At 39.4% G+C, this 17,516-nt stretch overlaps 3 protein-coding genes across 4 annotated transcripts in view; 1 reads left to right on the top strand and 2 right to left on the bottom strand.

Annotated features, from left to right (window-relative positions):
* The first annotated feature begins 58 nt into the window (after positions 1-58).
* Positions 59-2,048, top strand: LOC139624005 (saxitoxin and tetrodotoxin-binding protein 2-like). Its single transcript, XM_071482734.1, has 6 exons — positions 59-650; positions 761-906; positions 1,048-1,109; positions 1,221-1,331; positions 1,430-1,531; positions 1,813-2,048. The coding sequence occupies exons 1-6, from the start codon at positions 540-542 to the stop codon at positions 1,848-1,850; spliced, it is 570 nt and encodes a 189-aa protein (XP_071338835.1). The 5' UTR covers positions 59-539; the 3' UTR covers positions 1,851-2,048.
* A 421-nt stretch (positions 2,049-2,469) lies between these two features.
* On the bottom strand, positions 2,470-4,870 carry f2r (coagulation factor II (thrombin) receptor). Its single transcript, XM_071482730.1, has 2 exons — positions 4,729-4,870; positions 2,470-3,706 (listed from the first exon to the last, which is right to left on the bottom strand). Exons 1-2 carry the CDS (start codon positions 4,796-4,798, stop codon positions 2,481-2,483), a joined length of 1,296 nt encoding a protein of 431 aa, XP_071338831.1. The 5' UTR covers positions 4,799-4,870; the 3' UTR covers positions 2,470-2,480.
* Positions 4,871-5,051: 181 nt separating this feature from the next.
* The window catches only part of iqgap2 (IQ motif containing GTPase activating protein 2), a 34,235-nt gene continuing 21,770 nt past the window's right edge, over positions 5,052-17,516 (bottom strand). For both annotated transcript variants that reach the window (XM_071482723.1, XM_071482724.1), the window contains 23 exons: positions 17,110-17,200; positions 16,460-16,627; positions 16,179-16,321; positions 15,894-16,064; positions 15,641-15,724; positions 15,437-15,508; positions 15,271-15,340; positions 14,635-14,843; positions 14,294-14,446; positions 13,986-14,149; positions 13,589-13,813; positions 12,861-13,001; positions 11,692-11,776; positions 11,296-11,528; positions 10,575-10,707; positions 9,380-9,482; positions 9,151-9,292; positions 7,908-7,995; positions 7,578-7,790; positions 7,333-7,493; positions 7,049-7,192; positions 6,119-6,227; positions 5,052-5,772 (listed from right to left, as the gene is read on the bottom strand). In XM_071482723.1, the coding sequence (XP_071338824.1) occupies positions 5,659-5,772; positions 6,119-6,227; positions 7,049-7,192; positions 7,333-7,493; positions 7,578-7,790; positions 7,908-7,995; positions 9,151-9,292; positions 9,380-9,482; positions 10,575-10,707; positions 11,296-11,528; positions 11,692-11,776; positions 12,861-13,001; positions 13,589-13,813; positions 13,986-14,149; positions 14,294-14,446; positions 14,635-14,843; positions 15,271-15,340; positions 15,437-15,508; positions 15,641-15,724; positions 15,894-16,064; positions 16,179-16,321; positions 16,460-16,627; positions 17,110-17,200 (3,216 nt within the window). In that variant the 3' untranslated portion in view covers positions 5,052-5,658. The remainder of the gene's footprint in view (positions 5,773-6,118; positions 6,228-7,048; positions 7,193-7,332; positions 7,494-7,577; positions 7,791-7,907; positions 7,996-9,150; positions 9,293-9,379; positions 9,483-10,574; positions 10,708-11,295; positions 11,529-11,691; positions 11,777-12,860; positions 13,002-13,588; positions 13,814-13,985; positions 14,150-14,293; positions 14,447-14,634; positions 14,844-15,270; positions 15,341-15,436; positions 15,509-15,640; positions 15,725-15,893; positions 16,065-16,178; positions 16,322-16,459; positions 16,628-17,109; positions 17,201-17,516) is intronic.

Consider the following 17,516-nt stretch of genomic DNA (forward strand, 5'->3'; position numbering starts at 1 on the left):
GTCAACATTATACGCTTCATCAAAATTAACACAGCTCTTCTAAAATGCCCCACTGTTCCCAGGAACTTCAACAAAAGCTGTTGCTGGGTATCATCACTGTTAGGGGGAGAAAGAAGATGTCAAACTCTTAAACTGTCCCCACAAGGAGTCCACTCAGCCCCACAGGGAAACAACCTCCGCTCTACTGGTGAAAAGATGCTTCAGGTCCTTTTTTTTTTTTTTTTTTAAATGTCTCATCAGTCCAAGAAGAGTCATGGCACATTGCCTGAATTCATTCAGGGACAGCAGCATGGGCAACAGAAGAGTGTTGAGCAGGCCATTCAGTGCTGAATAAAAGAGATGTGCATGGCTCTGCATGGTCATTAAATAACCTTCACCGGTGCATTTGAGCATGTAGAAACCCCCCCTCCTCCCCCATATTAGCACTTGCACAACAACTTTTTTTTCTTTTTCTTTTTTTTTTTTTTTTTCTGAAACCCCAGAGCATCCTCTGCAGTGCAGCTGTCTCTCAGTCTCAGTCCTCATCCCTCTGCCTGACCATGGCTCTGCCTGCTGTTGTGTTTCTGTTGGCTCTCACTTCCCTCACTGCCGCTTCTGCACCTGACTGCAAGGACCTGGTCAGACCTGTTATGCCAGAAGACCCCAAACAGGTTAGTCTTTTTCTTATTTATCCCAAAGATGGCTGATTTTACTGGATGTAAAATAACCATCATGAGATATTTGGAATATAGGTACATAAATCTTACTTGCTTACATGCAGGTGTTTGGAAAATGGGTGTATGTGATGGGAGCTGGTGACCCCAAGCAGTACCACATGGCACTGGAGTCTCTGAAAAGCTCCTGGATCGACTTGTCTGCCACTTCTGACAGTCAAATTGTGACACTACGATGGGGAGATCACTGCTTGTAAGTTAATTAAGCAGAATCGTTAGTGGAAAAGAGTTTGTAGTACTATATTAGAAAAGCAAAATTATTTTTTCAATGGCTCATCAGATTTTTTAGCTTGAAAAAAACAAAATTCTGTCACAATCTATCCTTGTTTCTCAGTAATCGGTGTATCTTGGGGGGGGTGAATGCAACAGTCTCAGGACTGGCCACCACATTTCGCAGTAAGTGAACCACAGGCAGACAAATGTAATTTGTCTTTAGAGTAATCTGCAGTAACGACGATGCCTACAACATCAGATGTCATTTAATAATTAGTCCCTCTGCTTTTAAAGAAAATCTGTCAGAGCACAAAGGACATATCCTTCAGACTTGCTCTGACTGCCTGCTGTGGACAGACACCTTTCGAAACGGGGATGTCACTGGTAGATACATCCTGCAGTTCAGTAAGTTCTGTCCTTATCAACACATTTGGACTGAGTTTTAAAATATGCACAGTCCTTTATTTTTTTTTTTTCTTGTTAAATTCTCCCTCCTCTTTCAGCAAGGACAGGAAAAATAGATCCCAAAAATGTTGAAATTTTCAAGAAGCAAGTTGGGTGTCTAAACTTCCCGGAGAACTTCCATAGCTACGATGGCCAAACAGGTCAGTAACTCATTAGTGACCAGCTTATTCATCCATTGTCCTCTTAATCTTTACTGGACACCACAACCTCCACAAGTTTCCACAAGGTGGAGATGTTGTATTGAAATGCAATATTTAAATATGATTATACAAAATGACCTTCATTATGTTTGTAGTAATACCATGAAGTACAATACACAAAGGCAGGAGAGGGAATCTTTCTTCATGATAGTCATGTCATATTCAGTTTGTTCTGTTCTTCTCTCACAGTTTATCCTGTTTCTTGTTTTCCTGTGTTTCAGAGCTGTGTCCAGACGACAAAGAGAGCGAGCAGCAATAAAAAAAAAAAAAAAGACAAGCGATAAAGCAACTTTTGTATTAAGCATAATGTGTATAATGTAGTAGTTTTGTTCTGATTGAATTATATATGCTTTAGCAAAAGAACTTAATTATTTACACACACGTTTTTAGCCACATGGGCCAATACATCATGTGATTAATGATTTTACATATTCACTTATAAAAATCTTTAACAGCTGTTTTTGTCTTATAATTATGCCTTTACACTATTATTTACAATAATAATAATATGAATATATTTGTATTACACACTAATTTTTTAATTCCTATGATTTATTGAAAACATGAAGATGAAAAAAAAATCTGAAAAGACAAATTTCTGCTTTGCTGGCAGTGAATTTGATTTAACATATCACACACTGTCATGGTGGTGGATATATTTTATGATTTCAAATTAAAAAGGTGAACTGGCTCGAAATGTAAAAAATGATACATCCAACAAGCCAATTAAAGTGAAAATAAACAGTAGACATAGTTTTGTATCATCTCTTTGGATCCAACCCAAGCATGTCCATGGTAATGGTTCAAATACAGATTGAAGTATAATACTCTGGGTGTATGTGCAAGTTTACAGTCTCTCAGACCGACCGGACTCCTCATGTCCGTGAACTTAAGCCACCAGCCTGCTGTAGTGGCCCCCCAGGCCAGTTTGAGCGTTCTCCATCTTGCATAACCTGCTGCTGTCTGTCCGCCCACTGGTTCTTGTACTTTGTGTCTCTGAGCTGCTCCCTGCCCGTCCCAGTTGCCTACATCTGAACAGTGCTGCCACCTGCTTCTGGCACTGAGAGGAGCCAAAGTAATAGAGGACTGGATCCAGACAGCAGCTGAGGCTGCCTAGACACATGGAGATCAGGTACGCCTGGTAGGAACTGTCACTGGACTTGTGGGAAAGCTGAACATAGTGAACCATCAGGATGATGTTGGTGGGAGTGAAGCACACCACAAACACCATCAGCACGATCACAGCCATCACCACAGCCCGAGTCTTCCTGGAGCGGTTCTCCACATTGGCTGCTGCCAGCGCCTGGATAATACGCACATAGCAGACAACAGTGAAGACAAGAGGGATGAAGAAGAAGACAGAGGAGTAGATGGGAAAAAAGTAAAGATAGTAAGCTTGTAGTTTCTCCACATCCTGCACATCATGACAGGTGGTGATGCCCAGGTCTGGCAAATAGATGGTCTGTCCTGAGACCAGCAGAGGGGACACTCCTCCGAGGGCTAACAGCCACATGGCAGCACACACAGCGGAAGCTGTCTGAGGGCTGCGCCACGTCAGCGAGTTCATGGGGTAAACCACAGCCAGGAAACGATCGATGCTGATGCACGTCATGAGCAGGACAGAGCAGTACATGTTGCAGTAGAAAGCTGCAGTGACAACTCTGCACATGAAGGAGCCATAGATCCAGTTGTTGCCATGGTAATGGTAGGCAATCTTGAAGGGAAGGAGCAGGCCAAACAGCAGGTCAGCGCAGGCCAGGTTCAGCATGTAGATCACTGCTGGCTTCCTGGGACGGATGTGATGCACAAACATCACCATAGTTACAAGGTTGAGGGGCACGCTGATGATGAAGACGAGGACGTAAATGGTCGGGACAAAGCTTGTTGCCAGGCGACCCTGGAGAAAACCTTTAGCCTCCTCTGAGACAAAATAGTGCTTCTGGGGTTGACGGTGTGGGCCATGGTGACCGTGTCTTTTCACTGGCTCCTGCTCCGATCCTGAGCCAGACCCTGTGTCGTCCCTCAGACTGTCCAACGCAGACAGGTCAATGTAGTCTATAGGCTCATCAGTGACCATTACAAAGTGACCCGAAAAAGTCCGTGGTAGCTTTGAGGCTTTAAAGAGACAGAACAGAGAAACAGAATACATGTTGCTTTCTTTTCATCTTTAGATAATTCCAGAAAAAAGTGACAAAGATTTATCATGACAGGGTTGGCATAGTTACACACTAAACATATTTTAGTATTAATCATTTTGTTTTAAACATTTTTTTTGGTTTATGTTTTGTTTTACAGCTGACCCTTTCATAATCTTCCACGGCCGGTGGTATTGTAAGTATCTGGATTCTGTACTAATGCAAAGGCAGTAATAACTCATTGTATAAATAATCCTTTGCAAATCCTTCCCTCAAAATATTACTTAAGTACAGATGTATTATCAGCTAAATTTTGTTTAAAATAAGAAATACCCTTACAAAGTGGTAATTATGATTATATTGGATTATTACTGATGTGATAAATACTGAATGTTTGAGGGAAGTGATTTTAACTCCTTAATTTATTGTTTATTAGTCAAACAATGTATCAAGCTGATAACGTTCTCAGGTAAAATCTTAACCTGCAAAATTGTAACTACAAATAAATGTAGTGGAGTAGATACATTAAATGGCACAAAATTGAAATAACCAAGATAAGTACAAGAAACATACCATACTTAAGAACCTGTACTTAATTATTTTCTGCAAATGTCCCATGGCAGATTTACAGATTATTAGCCACTAGTTCTACATCATGGTTCAAGTTTCTGATTACCATCAAATTCTTTCAGTTTTAGTCACTAATTTTCCCAGGCATTGTTGGGAAGGTGAACGCAGGGTCATTCCTGTTTAAGTATTTCCTATAGTCCAGCCTATTATATACAATATAAACTGTCATCTAAAATAAGGAGAATTATGGGCTGTATAAAAAGGAAATGCCATATTTATTTTCAATCACACGACAGATGTGAATACACTTAATGTTACTCATCTTGCATTTGTAATTGCAAGCCTGTACAAGGTGTGATTATATGAATTTACACAACAATCTGTTATAGTGTTCAATTCTACACAAAGTTTATGGTTAAGAAAGCAACTTACCATTTTGAGAGGTGAGTGCTGAGCTCTGGACAGAAAACAATACCAACAAGCCTATTAACAGCTGACCCATGGCTTCACTGTATATCCTCTGAATAAGTGTTGAAATGATCTGTTTGCCAGAAGAGTCGCTTCAGTGTTTTTGTGCCAGCTTCAAACCTGTTATTAGAACCCAGTGTGGACACGCCTCCTCCCCTACTACTGACACCTTACTCTTCACATGAAAATATTTTCCCTCAAAGTATTTGTTGATAGAAAGATGTTAAACAACAGACAGATAATGACAAAACTAACAATATTGAGGACAGATGCGAAAAAAGGTCAAATGATTTTGAGCATGTGTAATTTATTATCCACATTGTTCAAGCATTAGAAATCACTTATATACTGAGAACATACATTAAAAAATACAACAGTTGCAGCTTTTAAAAGTTTTGAATGTTTTATTAATTAAAACATGTTTCTTTAAATGCTTTAATTAAAAAGGCACTGGTAAACTACAGTATTCCATGTAGCCATGCAGGCTGGCTGGAAAGTTGCTCCCAAAGCTCCATTTGTGAACTGATCATGCTGCTTCGTCCATGTCCATCGAGCCCTTTTTGTTTTTTCAGCAAACAAGGTGACAATAAGTGTGTTTTCTACTCTCTTTTACATACAAAACATGAATATCGTTACAATTAAATTCTTAAAAATACATCACATTTACAATCACCACGTGGAAAAATACAGAATGGATATATTATAACTGAATAATAACTACATTTCATTTTGGTGTGATCCATCGAATTATAATCAGACGAAACAAAACACTGTCCAGAACCATATGACGTTTTCAAAATTAATTTTGCGCATCTCAGTACTCAGTACTGTCAGAAGGCACAATCTGTTTCCTTCTCTGTGTCTGAGCTTTCTCCCCTCTTGCTCTTTACTTTCTCATTTCCCATAGAATTTCTTGTTTAGGAGAAAAATTAGCAGATTGACGTTCACTTTGGCTTTGTCAAACATCTTCATGACGGCCACGCCTTCGTACTGCAGCTGAAGGAGGTCCTGGACACAAAATACAACAAATGCAATGAGAAACTCAAATTTGGGAGGTTTTTATAAACACTAGATAAATAATAATATCATATAATAATGTCTGACATAGGAAAATAAATTCAATTATTAGATAAATTATTATAGTCTCCTGTAAGAATTCACTCAAATCATTTTTTCATAATCAGAAAAGAAAATACAGATTCATTGCAACAAGTGTGTCTGAACTGGAAAATATTTCCTTTATTTCCATCAATTTCCTGCTTGTAGTCCAATGAGGGGAACAGGACATTTAACCATGTGTCATCAAGTTTTAGTGTTGATGCACTGTTAGTGTGAGCCGCTTTGGGATGTGTACCTGGAAATGAAGCTGGACTTTTTCCATCTCAACTCCCATAAACTTAGCCTTCACCTCAAAATCCCCAACTTCCTCAGTGGGTGAAATGTCAAACATGACGTTTTTGAACCTGAGACATGAGAGAGACAATAGAATGGGATTAATGAATTTTTAAAAAAAAGTGACAACACAGCACACTGGGGAAAACAGGACCATCATTTACAGGTTTTGGTATTTCCACAGTACTTTGGATAAAGGCCAAATCAGCAAACAATCTCCTCAGAACAGCTTTTCCCTGTGTTAACACATTTGAGCTTCATTTGCAGTCAATTAGTCTCAAGATGAACTACACATTCTTACATTTCCGTGCTTTTCATTTATAAACAACTGCTGTTTGATTCCTCTCCGGTGCAGCTCAACATTTTAATTCAGAGAAGAGAGCACAGTAATTGCCGTGAGAATCAAAGGTCAATTTGGGCATGAAACTTTTAACACAAATGGGACTTACAAAAAAGTTTATAGTCAAGTCCCAGTACTATGAACGGATATGTTTCTTCCTCTTAACAAAGAAGAATCATATTCTAAAGTAGGATACAAGGAAACTAATAGAAACTAGAGATTGTTGGTAACTACAGACGTACACTAAATGTATGAAAAAGTTTTGCAGTACTTGTGCACATTGTCTAAATGGCTCCGTCTTATTTGTGATACGGTACATATTTAATTTTTGACGAGTGTTCAAAGTTGATACACACCAATTTGCAACACTGATGATGCGGGCTGGTTGGGGGATAGATTTCATCATCGACACTGCAATCAGAATTTCTCTGCATGTCGCAACCTAACACTAGAGGTTTCATTACAGGTGCTGTAACTGTAAAAATCCAATATCTGACCAGTGGTCCCTGGCCCTTTTTGATGGCTATCTAAGTGGTGAACAGCTCAACTCACTGGTTTGTCTGAAGTCCCTCTATTTCCAGAATGACTCCCTTCTCATGCAGCCTTGCTGCGGTGTACTTAAGAGACTGTGGCTTCCACTTCTTACTGCCCTTTTCGTCTCCTTTGCTGTCCAGTTTTATAGACCTGCGTGAATTCCTGGATACACAAAGCACAGCAATATAGTAAATGACATCCATACAAATGACAGCACAAAGCACAAAGCACAAACAGAGAAAAAATATTTTGTAAAAAAGTCTTTATCCTAACAAGGTGTAAGAAATGAAGGTACAACTCACTTCCGGTTGAGGTTATCCAGGCAGGTCTTGATGTAGGTATCATAATAATTCATCTGGTCCTGGTAGAAGGCAGTTTTCGAGTTGAGCGCTGTCAGTGTTTGCTGGAGCTTCACAAGCTCAGCCTTCCTTCTCTGTCTGTAGCGTCTTTGATAGCGAATGTCCTGCCAATTACAGTTTTTACAAATTCAGAAGCTGAACAAACCTAACAGTGCTTACAAGTTGGTAGTGGTGGGCTGCTTATGAACCTTTGATATGTCGTTGATGAGGTCTTGGTATTTGTTACCAGCACTAGCAAGGCCGGCCTGCTCCAGGTTACGGAGGTTCCTCAGGATCTTCCTCTTCTTCTGCTCGAGAGGCAGCTGGCTGTCCTCCAGTACTGCCGGGCTGCTCTTCAGACCCTCTGGAGTCTGAGCATCCTGGACTGCCCGGCGCTCTGCAATCTTAGTATGCTCCAACTCCTTCAGGAAAGAAATCATAGAAGAAGAACACAAAATAGTGAGCACATTAGGTTGCAAACAAAGACCAAACATTTATTGCATATGTTCCTGGGAAAACAAGATAAAAGAAAATATCACCTGTGGTGCAGTAGCCGGGGTCTCAAGAATTTCAGGCAAAGTCTCTCCAGGTTGAATCCGAACCACATCCACTATTAACTTTTTGGTCCTGACCCGTGCACACACAGACACATGCACAAACACAGAAAAAGATCATCTTTTAGAGCCAGACCTCTCTTTTATTTCAGTAGTTATGTCACCAAAACCAAAAACTTCATCAGGCTGCCATCATCTGATGACAGACAAAATCTTCTGTGTTGTTAGTATCCAGACATGTAACATGTGAGATACCACCAAGCACAAACCATGTTTCCCAGCAGAACTGAATCATCATTCCCCATTTTCAATCATAAATGCTCTTTAGACAGGAATTAATATGCCCGACCCATATACAGTACCAGTAAGGTCATCGGCGATATTCTGTTTGTCTGTCCGTTTGTCCATTTACCTCAAAAGCTATTTAACAGATTTCTATGAAATTTGGTTCAAAGTTACGCCATGAGCAGAGGAATATCTGATTAGTTTTTGGTCCAGGTTCAGACCCAATAGTGCCACCATATGTATATATCATGAATATGTCAATATAGGCCAGGCTTAATACACATAAAACCTTTGTAAAATCCCAACAAGTTTGTTTTCTTTTCCTTCAATGTTCCATACTATATCCCTATCATTGATTACCAAAGTATTGTTGGCATGGCCTCAATACATTATGCAATTACAAATTAGACGATGGGCAGATACAGTGGTTGTAAAGTGGTCTTGGACTTCTGGATCCCACTGTATAAACTCACAGAAATACTAATTTACTTCTATTTTTCCTTGTTAAAAATTGTACATGCCTCTGAAAGTAATGAAGAGAGCAACTGTCTAACAAAGTCTCTTTTAAGAAACCGATGCAGACGGATACATGTTTATAGGCAAGATAACACTGACCACCAAACCCCTTCCTTTTTGGACAGGAAAATGATAGGAGGGCAGGAAAGACAACAAAGACACGTTACTGAGTGATAGCCATAAAGAAGCACACACTGTGTCAAGAAGGGTTGAGTAAAGTGCATCACTCAGCATTCGTAGCAATCCCAAACTCGATATCCGTCGCTTCTCAGTAAGTGTGATTCAGTGTAATGGTTTTAAAAATACATCAAAGACTAGAAAGTAGCTACATGGCCTAAACACTGAATTGAGATCATTTACAAATCCGTATGCTGTAAGAATTCAGCAGGATGAATTTCATCTCAGCATCCTCCAATAATAAACTTACTTTGTCATTAGAGTCTTCAGGTCTATGTCGTCCCCTTCCAGCAGCTCAAACTTGCTGGTTAAGTTGAGGGAGATTTCCGTCTTTGCTAGCTGGCTGAGAGCACTCTCTCTGTTTGGGTCATTAGGGTCTACTGCTCCTTCACCTGAAATAAAACAGCACAGTGTTTGAAATGATAAACATACTATGGCCAACTCGTGTTTAATATGAATAAAGCTTTGTTTGACAGTACCGAGCAATGACTCTACATCTGGGACGTCTCCCAGATCCTGCAGCAGCTCATGCAGCAAGTCATTGTGATCTGGAGAGATGGCCTCCAGATGTTCCAAAAGCAGCTAAACAAATACAGATGTGATTAGTTCTGTACAGAAGCTTTAACATTTCATGTGCAATTTTCTCCTACAAGGCTCTCTTTCTTTATAAGTAAATTTTAAGAACGTGTACACTATCTATATACATATATATGTATGTGTGTTTGTATGTATGTGTATATGAGGGTCAAGTATTCACTATGATTGCAAAAACAGACACCTAGTCGAGGCCCAAAAATAATATGATAAAGTAATGTATCGGGAAAATGCATGATGCCCCCACAACTACATATTAAAACACACAGGAAATTATAAAATGATCTTTGCGTGTAAAATGAAGGCTGAGACAGCATCTGCCTAATCCCCATCATCTCCATTGTTCCCTTTGCGAGTAAGTGCAGAGTGAAACTGATGATAAATGGACACAGATGGCTTTAGCCAATGGTGTCCTCACCACCACCCCCCTTTTCCAAGGAAGTGGTCTGTAAATATAAAGAAAGGAAACAGGATGATGATGTAAAGAAAGTTAAGTTTGCTGTGTGAGAAACAAGAGGATGTGAAAGGGACAAAAGATCCTAAACTTACAGGGCAAATATAACCACAAGCGGTCACAATTTGTGGGAGTTAAGCAGTATGAGAACTGAGAGCCTATATATCTAACCACATTTTGACTTTTCAGATTTGCTTAAGATGTTGTGTTAAGAATAAGAATCATACTAAGATAAGCGGAGCATTTTTAGTAAATATTAGCTCAGATATTTGATACATATTTTGAAATTCCTGACATTTGGCTTACTGGGAGAAAAGGATAAAACATTAGAAGATACATGAGACCAACATGAAACCATGAGAGTCTGAGCAGCCTGGTTTGACACTGAAAGAGCACAGCAACTGTAGAATCAGTGCAACCACACGCTGGCCTGACAGAAGGACAACCCCTTTACAATTAAGTATGAATCATCAGTTAATACATGCATGCAATTTGTACGACTGCATGTTTTCCTCAACTGATGTAATTTTAATGTAGAGTCATTAATTTGCATGTGAAGGAAGGTAAGTTGAATCCAACCTCGTCTACCGTAGACATGTTAAGAGATTCACTTTGCTTGGGTTTACCGAGTGCGTATTGATGATCTCCTCTATTGAGATATAGATGACAGGCTTGCTCAGGGTCACCATGTCTGAGTATTCATCAATATTAAACTTCTCCTCAGGTTCAGGGACATCACATGCAGACTGGAAAAATAGCCTGGAAGAAAATATCAGTAGTTAGAGGTTATGACCAGCATTAGGAAAGTAGACAAATAGCTGAATTGTCTTTGATGCCCTAGTGATTTCTTTCTAGGCAAATTCCCCAACTTGCTTCCACAAAATGGACTAATATTTATATGGATTTCCAGTAACAGTGTCCTAATGTGGGGCAGATAATGAGACATATCCCGGCCCAGCCCTTCCTATTTGTGAATTTGTACAAGTCCACCTGGAGATCAGTTCAACACACGTCTCCTCAATACTGATGAGGTAGCTTATTACTTCCACCATGTCAGCTCAAACTGACTCTCACCCTCCAAGCAAAACATGTTTATCAGTAGTAACTTCTCAAACGCCTGACTTTATTATTGGAAGGACCATTTGTTCTTTTTCTACCATGTGTGTTTTCCCTTTTTATGGGTGTTGGTTGGACCAAAACTCTATCAAATATAACTACAATGTCATGGAAACAGTGCCCTGAGCTAAACATATTTTGATAGACAATTAAAAGTTTCTACAGCACATTTGTTCCAGCAACATATACAGCATAATTTTTTTCAGTCAGTATTAACTTTTTCTTTCTTACTTAAACTTCTCATATGTCTGAGATATGTAGACGTTCATCGGCGTCATATGTGCATTCTCGCCCTCAAACAGCTTATTGGCAGCAGCATGCTGGAGCATCTTTGCCACGGATCCCAGGTTACGACGCTGGTCTAGGTGAAGCTGCCCTCCTGCTGACATGTCGATGATGTCGAAGCCATCAGGCGCCACGATGGCTGGGTTCATGTAGCGGTAGTAGAGCAGGTTTCCTACAATCTTCCACGAAAAAAAGAGAATGTGTCATTAAAATTTATTTTGTAAAACATACCTGCTCTTACCTCAGCACACTCAGTTATAGAACATATAGAGGGGACAATTGAAATACAAATACTGTACTGCAAGTGGAAAAATATATATTTATACTTTTGAGGGCTTCTACCTTCATCAGCTCATCTTCTGAGGCATCTGGAAACTTTTCATGAAGGCTGTTCTTCAGAACTTTTGCTATGTATCTCATGCCATAACTACATGCAAAACAAAAAATATTGACAGAACATCAAACACAAAACAACATGCATTCACTTACTATATGGCAAATGATAAAACAAGCTAATGACAAGGAATTATGAGAATTTATATCAATACTTTCATCAATGACTGCAAGTATTGATGGATGTCAGTGTCTCTTTAGATGTACAGTATTTCCACTTTTTAAAAAGAGCCGTCCTCTGCTTTGAGTGTAATCACACATCACCATCTAGTGGTGTTAAGTCTAGTCTTCAGAAATTTTTGAAAATTTTTTTTTTTTTTTTTATTAAAAAATGAAAAAAGTATTTATGTTCTAATCACAATACTGGGTTACTTGGGTGTGGCTCATGCTGCCAAAGAGCACAGTTCTTTTGTTGTTCTTGAGCAGATAACTGCTTGTGCCATAGTGATGATTATCTAGTGATGACCATGTCCTAACATGTAGCTGAACCCTAAACAACCAGAATGAGTGGTAAATTACATGACAAAGCATATGATCATATCCTGTTTAGCTCTATTTTAGTCACATTGCTCTCATTACATAGTTGAGATAATAATGTAAAAATAGAAGAGACAGGAAAACACCCAATAGAAGGATGAGAAAATAGATTTTTTTTTAAAATAGCACTGTACTGAGGTAGAGTGCAGGGGGTGGACAGAACAACAGGGACATCTTAAAATATAATACTGTCCTGTACAACCCAACAGCCATCCCAAATTACGGCCTTGAGACTTGAACAACATCTCTTTTCAAACGCATTATTTATCTAATGGCAGCTGTATTAGATTTCATCACAGTGTAATATATTTGTGTTATTTTGTCCAACCCTATATAATGGCAAGATACTGAATTCCAAGTTGATAACTAAACACTTTGAATGGGAAATGTCAAAGGCACATCCTTATATAGTCTTCCTTAAATTTCTGGTTTAAAGATAAATAAATAAATAAATAAATAAATAAATAAAAGCAGAAAACAAAATCCCACAAACCAATCTGGTCGAGCACTGAAAAACAAAACTGTCACAGCGTACACATAGGACAAGTGCACATTGACATTTAACAGATCCCAAAACTTACGGGATATTATCCAGTGAGGACACAATGGAGTTCAAGACCTTATCTGTAGCAGAACGCAGTGCCAGACTGGACGCCTCTAGCCTGTTGCGTACTTCCTCATGTGACATGGCCTGCTCAGGAGTCACTTCATAAGGCAGCTTGCTGAGGAAAGACAAGGCAAACACTCAAACATGTTAAAAAAAAAAAGGAAACAAAAACAAACAAAAAAAAAAACTTCCAGAAAACCAGAAAACTAAGCCTTGCTTGAGATTTGCAATCAAACACAGTGAGCAACATTTTCTCTCTTTTTTTTTTTTTTTTTTTTTTTTACTTTGCGTAACAATTTTGAATCATTTTTCTACCTTGTTGTTTGGTTCAGATGTTAAGAGATTAAAGTGAGTGGAAAACAGAGGCTTTCCAGATGATCAATCTAACACAAGCTGATAATATTCTTTGGAAAGACATTAGCTGTAACTAAAAGTACACGCAAGTTGTAGATAATTAGCTATTGATTTAATGAAAACTTCAACGTACGGGGTCTTGTCAGGAAATAACCTTTTGTAATATAACCACACAAATGAACCCAAGAAAACAACAAATGAAAAACAAAACTGACCTCTGGGCACATCAAATACATAGCAAACCTATTTACATACCAGAGGAGAACCAACTGCTCAAACCTCAAACCCAGAATAAGTCTCATGGTGTGTATCTTATATCTTATACATCACCATCCCACTGGCGCCTACCTGGCCTCCCCAGTAGCTGTCTCAAGCTGGTTGACCCAGGCTTTGTACACATCCACAGGGTTGGTGTTGATGCCTAAACTCTTGTCCTCAATGATGTCTTTGACCACAGGAGCCAGGAGCTGCCTGAGTGTGTTGTGGCCTCGTGCACCTCTGTTGAAGCTCACCACCATCTTGATGACTGTTGGGTTCCCTGTCACTATGTCCTGGATCTGATCCACCTTAGAACTGAGGCACATGGAGAAGATTGTGTAGTTTCAGGGAATGCCAAACTATTATCTATCAGGATCTGATATGATTTCACTTATGCAATCAATATATTACATCACTACAATAGTTACAAAGTCGAAATCAGGTACATTGAATATGGCAAAGTATTGTTTAGAACAGCAGGTCTCACTTGATTTCCTCCTCCAGAGCAGTCTTGAAGAGTTTCAGCAGCAGGTATTCCTCCCTCTGGTTGGAGGCGTAGTTGTACAAGGTGAAGATCACAGTGTCCATAAACTTAGTGGACTTGTTTTGGGGCATCTGGAAGATCAGCTTGGCTAGGTAGGATGGATTGGTCTAAAAGGGAGGGAAGAGAGGAATAACATTAAGCCTGCGTCTGCAACTGGACAGACGTTTTATTAAACCTTTTAAGTCTGATAGATGTAAGCTGTAGTTTGAGTCAGGGTAGATGAGGTGGAGTGAGACACATTTTTATAATACCTGTAGCAGGTAAAAGAGATGTTGGTAGGCCTCCAGTTTCCTTCTTTTGCCTTTACTCAGGCCCTTAATACCCAGTCTGTCTCCTGCAGTCAAGTCCTCTTTACTCGCTTTATTTTTCTTGTTCTTCATTTTCTTACTATGGGACACAACATCCTTTTCCAAGACAAAAAGATCAAATGAATTAAGGAGCTTAACTCAACAGGGCAAGATATAATTACAAGAATGTAATCACAGATTGGTCTTAGGAGCCTTTGCCTGAAATATGCAATGAACAATGTCAACCAACATAAAATCACAGTTTCTTTTCTTTCCTTGTAGACACAAAAGCAAGGGTCGCCAACCTGCAGGGTGATCCTGTTCTTCACGAGCAGTCCAATCTTTATGTCCATCAGGTTCAGGTCTTTCTCCATCTGCTGATTGGAGCGAATCTTGGTGACCACTCCCTCCCTGAGCCGTGTCACTTCCTGCTCTTCCTGCAGATCCAGAGGGCTCTGCTCCAGCAAGTGGACAAACTTACGCACCACAGACAGAGGAGGATCCCTGGCCCCAGCTAAGATTTGGCACATGAGAAAGTCAGAAAAAACCTGGTCATTAATTTTTTATATACATACACACACAAACACACACACACACACACATGCACACAATGGTAATGATATTTTTATTTTCCCCATTAAGTATTAACATATACGCATCTAAATACTGCTATAATTTAGGAATGGCTATTGGTGCTTTTATACGATACACATATTCATACAAATGAACTAATGAGAGTGTGATGACTACACTGGTTAAGCTAGAGCAGCTCACATCTTAGTAACGCCTAACAACAACGCAGCCTTTAAAACCAGGAAAATACTCATTTAACCAATAATGCAATATGATAGCAATCAAAATTCCAGACAATATCTAGTCTCACATGACAATTTTGATATTATAATCAGTACAGCTCAGTGTTAAATGCCTTTTTGACTCACTTAGGGTTCTGTAGTCATCTCTGGCTTTGTTGGCCTTTAGAAAAGCCTGAATCTTCACAATTTCTTTTTCCTAAAAACATAGATAACAATGAGCCTAACACAACATGGACCACACAAAACCAAAGGATGCCGCTCAGTAATGCTGACTGACTGAGGTGATACTCACATGATCTTTAAAGAACTGCAACCTCTGATTGTATTTATGTTTGGCTTTCCACATCTTCACCAAGGACTGGATCTAAAAACATCAAGTGTTTTACATCAGGTCTTAGATTTTAAAGCAACATTTTAATTTCTTACATACATGCAGATTAGTTTAGTATGTGTTTACAGCTCCCAGCTTCTACAACTATTTTAATAGATTTATCACCTTGACAACAGAAGCAACATTTTTCTGAAGCAAATTCATCCTGTCTTTGTACATTTTCCTTTGTTTGTACCCCCTCCAGCAAGCCTGCAGGGAAAAAAAAATACTATCAAAAATATGGAAAATGGAAAACATATTAAAAGTTGGGTGTTCTACATTTTAACATCAAAATTCATAGTCAGTGTAGTGTTTGTAAAGCAAATTGTAATCTGACATTAATCACTATTCACAGGTTCACAGTGAAGCCATACACTACCTGCAATTTGACAACATGTGGTTCTTGTTGGCGTAGATACTCCATTCTCTGGGCATGCCTCTTCCTGACCAGGTAACCTCTGATCCTGGCCTGCAGCTGGGTCACGAAGGATTCATTGGCCAACCATAACTGTTCCCGGTTATATTCAGCAGTCACGCAGCTGACAACAGTCTGAGGGGTGAAAGGCATGTGTTCAGGTTTTAAATCAGTCTCATCATGGGGATGTGATCACACAACATTACATTATCCATGAGTAGTGAAACTACACAGTACAGCAGGGAGTACCTGGATTTCCTCTTTACTGAGCTGCCCACCATTGTGTTCAAATTCTTCAGGCTCCTCCCAGGTTCCCTGTCCAGTCTCCAGGTTATAGAAGTAATCATATCTGTCCTTGATGCAATGTTTTACCCACACACTATCTGTGTTGCCTGGAGCAAAGAAAAAAGTGCCCTTTTAGACACAGTGAACATTTTATAGGCCACCAACTCAGATCACTTCTCACTGTGCAGGTGTCAGTTTCTTAAACAAAGAGCATCCTTTCTTGTGATACTTGTAAACCCAGTTACCTTCCATAGCACTGTCGGTTTGTCTCTGCACCAATTCAGCCTGGTATGTGTCAGCAACTTCAGGGAGGACCGCTCTCAGGCCTGCACTGGGAACCTGCAAAGCCTTCAGTGTATTCTGGGAGTCTCCCTCAGCCACCTTCCTGTTAATATCAGCTACTGCTCCAGCCACTGGTTAAGTAAACAAGATTGAACCAAAGAAGCAGTCAAGCTGTGCTGAGTCAAACATGAAAAACAACACAGTAAATGCACAGTAAAAAATACCAAGTAAGTAAGAGAGCAAGCAATGTGGTCATTAAAACATAAAGCCAACGGCAGAATGACAGTATCACCACAAAGGTAATCTAGATTACAGTGTGTATGTAAGTGAAAGTGCATAGTCTTAATTCCAGTGACATCATGCGTCATCATTTCAATGTCAAATATCCATAACTAGAAAAAGGCTGAACTGCCAGATAGCAGAGCAGTTCAGAGAGAAAAACATCTGCAGCAAGAGTTGTTTGGTGATCTTAAAATAATACACATCCTCCATCCCATAATCAGAATATTGTTTTCCATGTGCTTATAATTGAGAGGAATTAACTGAGCCTGAATCAACTATTGTTTCAAGTGGTGAAGATATGGATGAGTGAATTTCAACTCTGGGGACATACACGTGAGAGCCTCCTCTTCATCCTGGTTGGCTGAGAGTATGGCCTCTTGGATTTGGTCCAGCCACAGTACTGCAGACTCGTCTCCAGAGCTCTGCAGTCACAGAAAAAGTACAGAACAAACAAACAGAAAAAGGTTATTTCTCTTATTTTTAGAAAGGGAGACAAAACTATACTTCAGGCACACAGTGTGTAGTTTATGCATAGCTGCACAATACTAACTTGACATAAGATTATTAATCTTTTGAAGTAATTTTAGTCAAAACAATCTTGTAAAGGTTAGAAATTCTTGTTGTTACACTATGCAAATTAATCAAGTTAGGATTGTAGAATTTTGTATATGCAGTGTTTAGTTCTACAACAACAGCACTTCATAGCAACACTGATTACAAACACTACACAAGCTGGTG

This window comes from Trachinotus anak, unplaced genomic scaffold (genome assembly GCF_046630095.1).
Source record: "Trachinotus anak isolate AG129_WGS33_773 ecotype Australia unplaced genomic scaffold, CSIRO_AGI_Tana_v1 ptg000008l, whole genome shotgun sequence".
Taxonomy (NCBI): Eukaryota; Metazoa; Chordata; class Actinopteri; order Carangiformes; family Carangidae; genus Trachinotus; species Trachinotus anak.

Excerpts from the sequence above, each read along its gene's own strand:
- LOC139624005 (XM_071482734.1), top strand. The coding sequence starts at position 540 with ATGGCTCTGCCTGCTGTTGTGTTTCTGTTGGCTCTCACTTCCCTCACT. Across the intron at positions 651-760 it reads TGCCAGAAGACCCCAAACAG|GTGTTTGGAAAATGGGTGTA; the intron begins GTTAGTCTTTTT and ends GCTTACATGCAG. Across the intron at positions 1,332-1,429 it reads TAGATACATCCTGCAGTTCA|CAAGGACAGGAAAAATAGAT; the intron begins GTAAGTTCTGTC and ends CTCCTCTTTCAG.
- f2r (XM_071482730.1), bottom strand. The coding sequence starts at position 4,798 with ATGGGTCAGCTGTTAATAGGCTTGTTGGTATTGTTTTCTGTCCAGAGC. Across the intron at positions 3,707-4,728 it reads AGCACTCACCTCTCAAAATG|CCTCAAAGCTACCACGGACT; the intron begins GTAAGTTGCTTT and ends GTCTCTTTAAAG.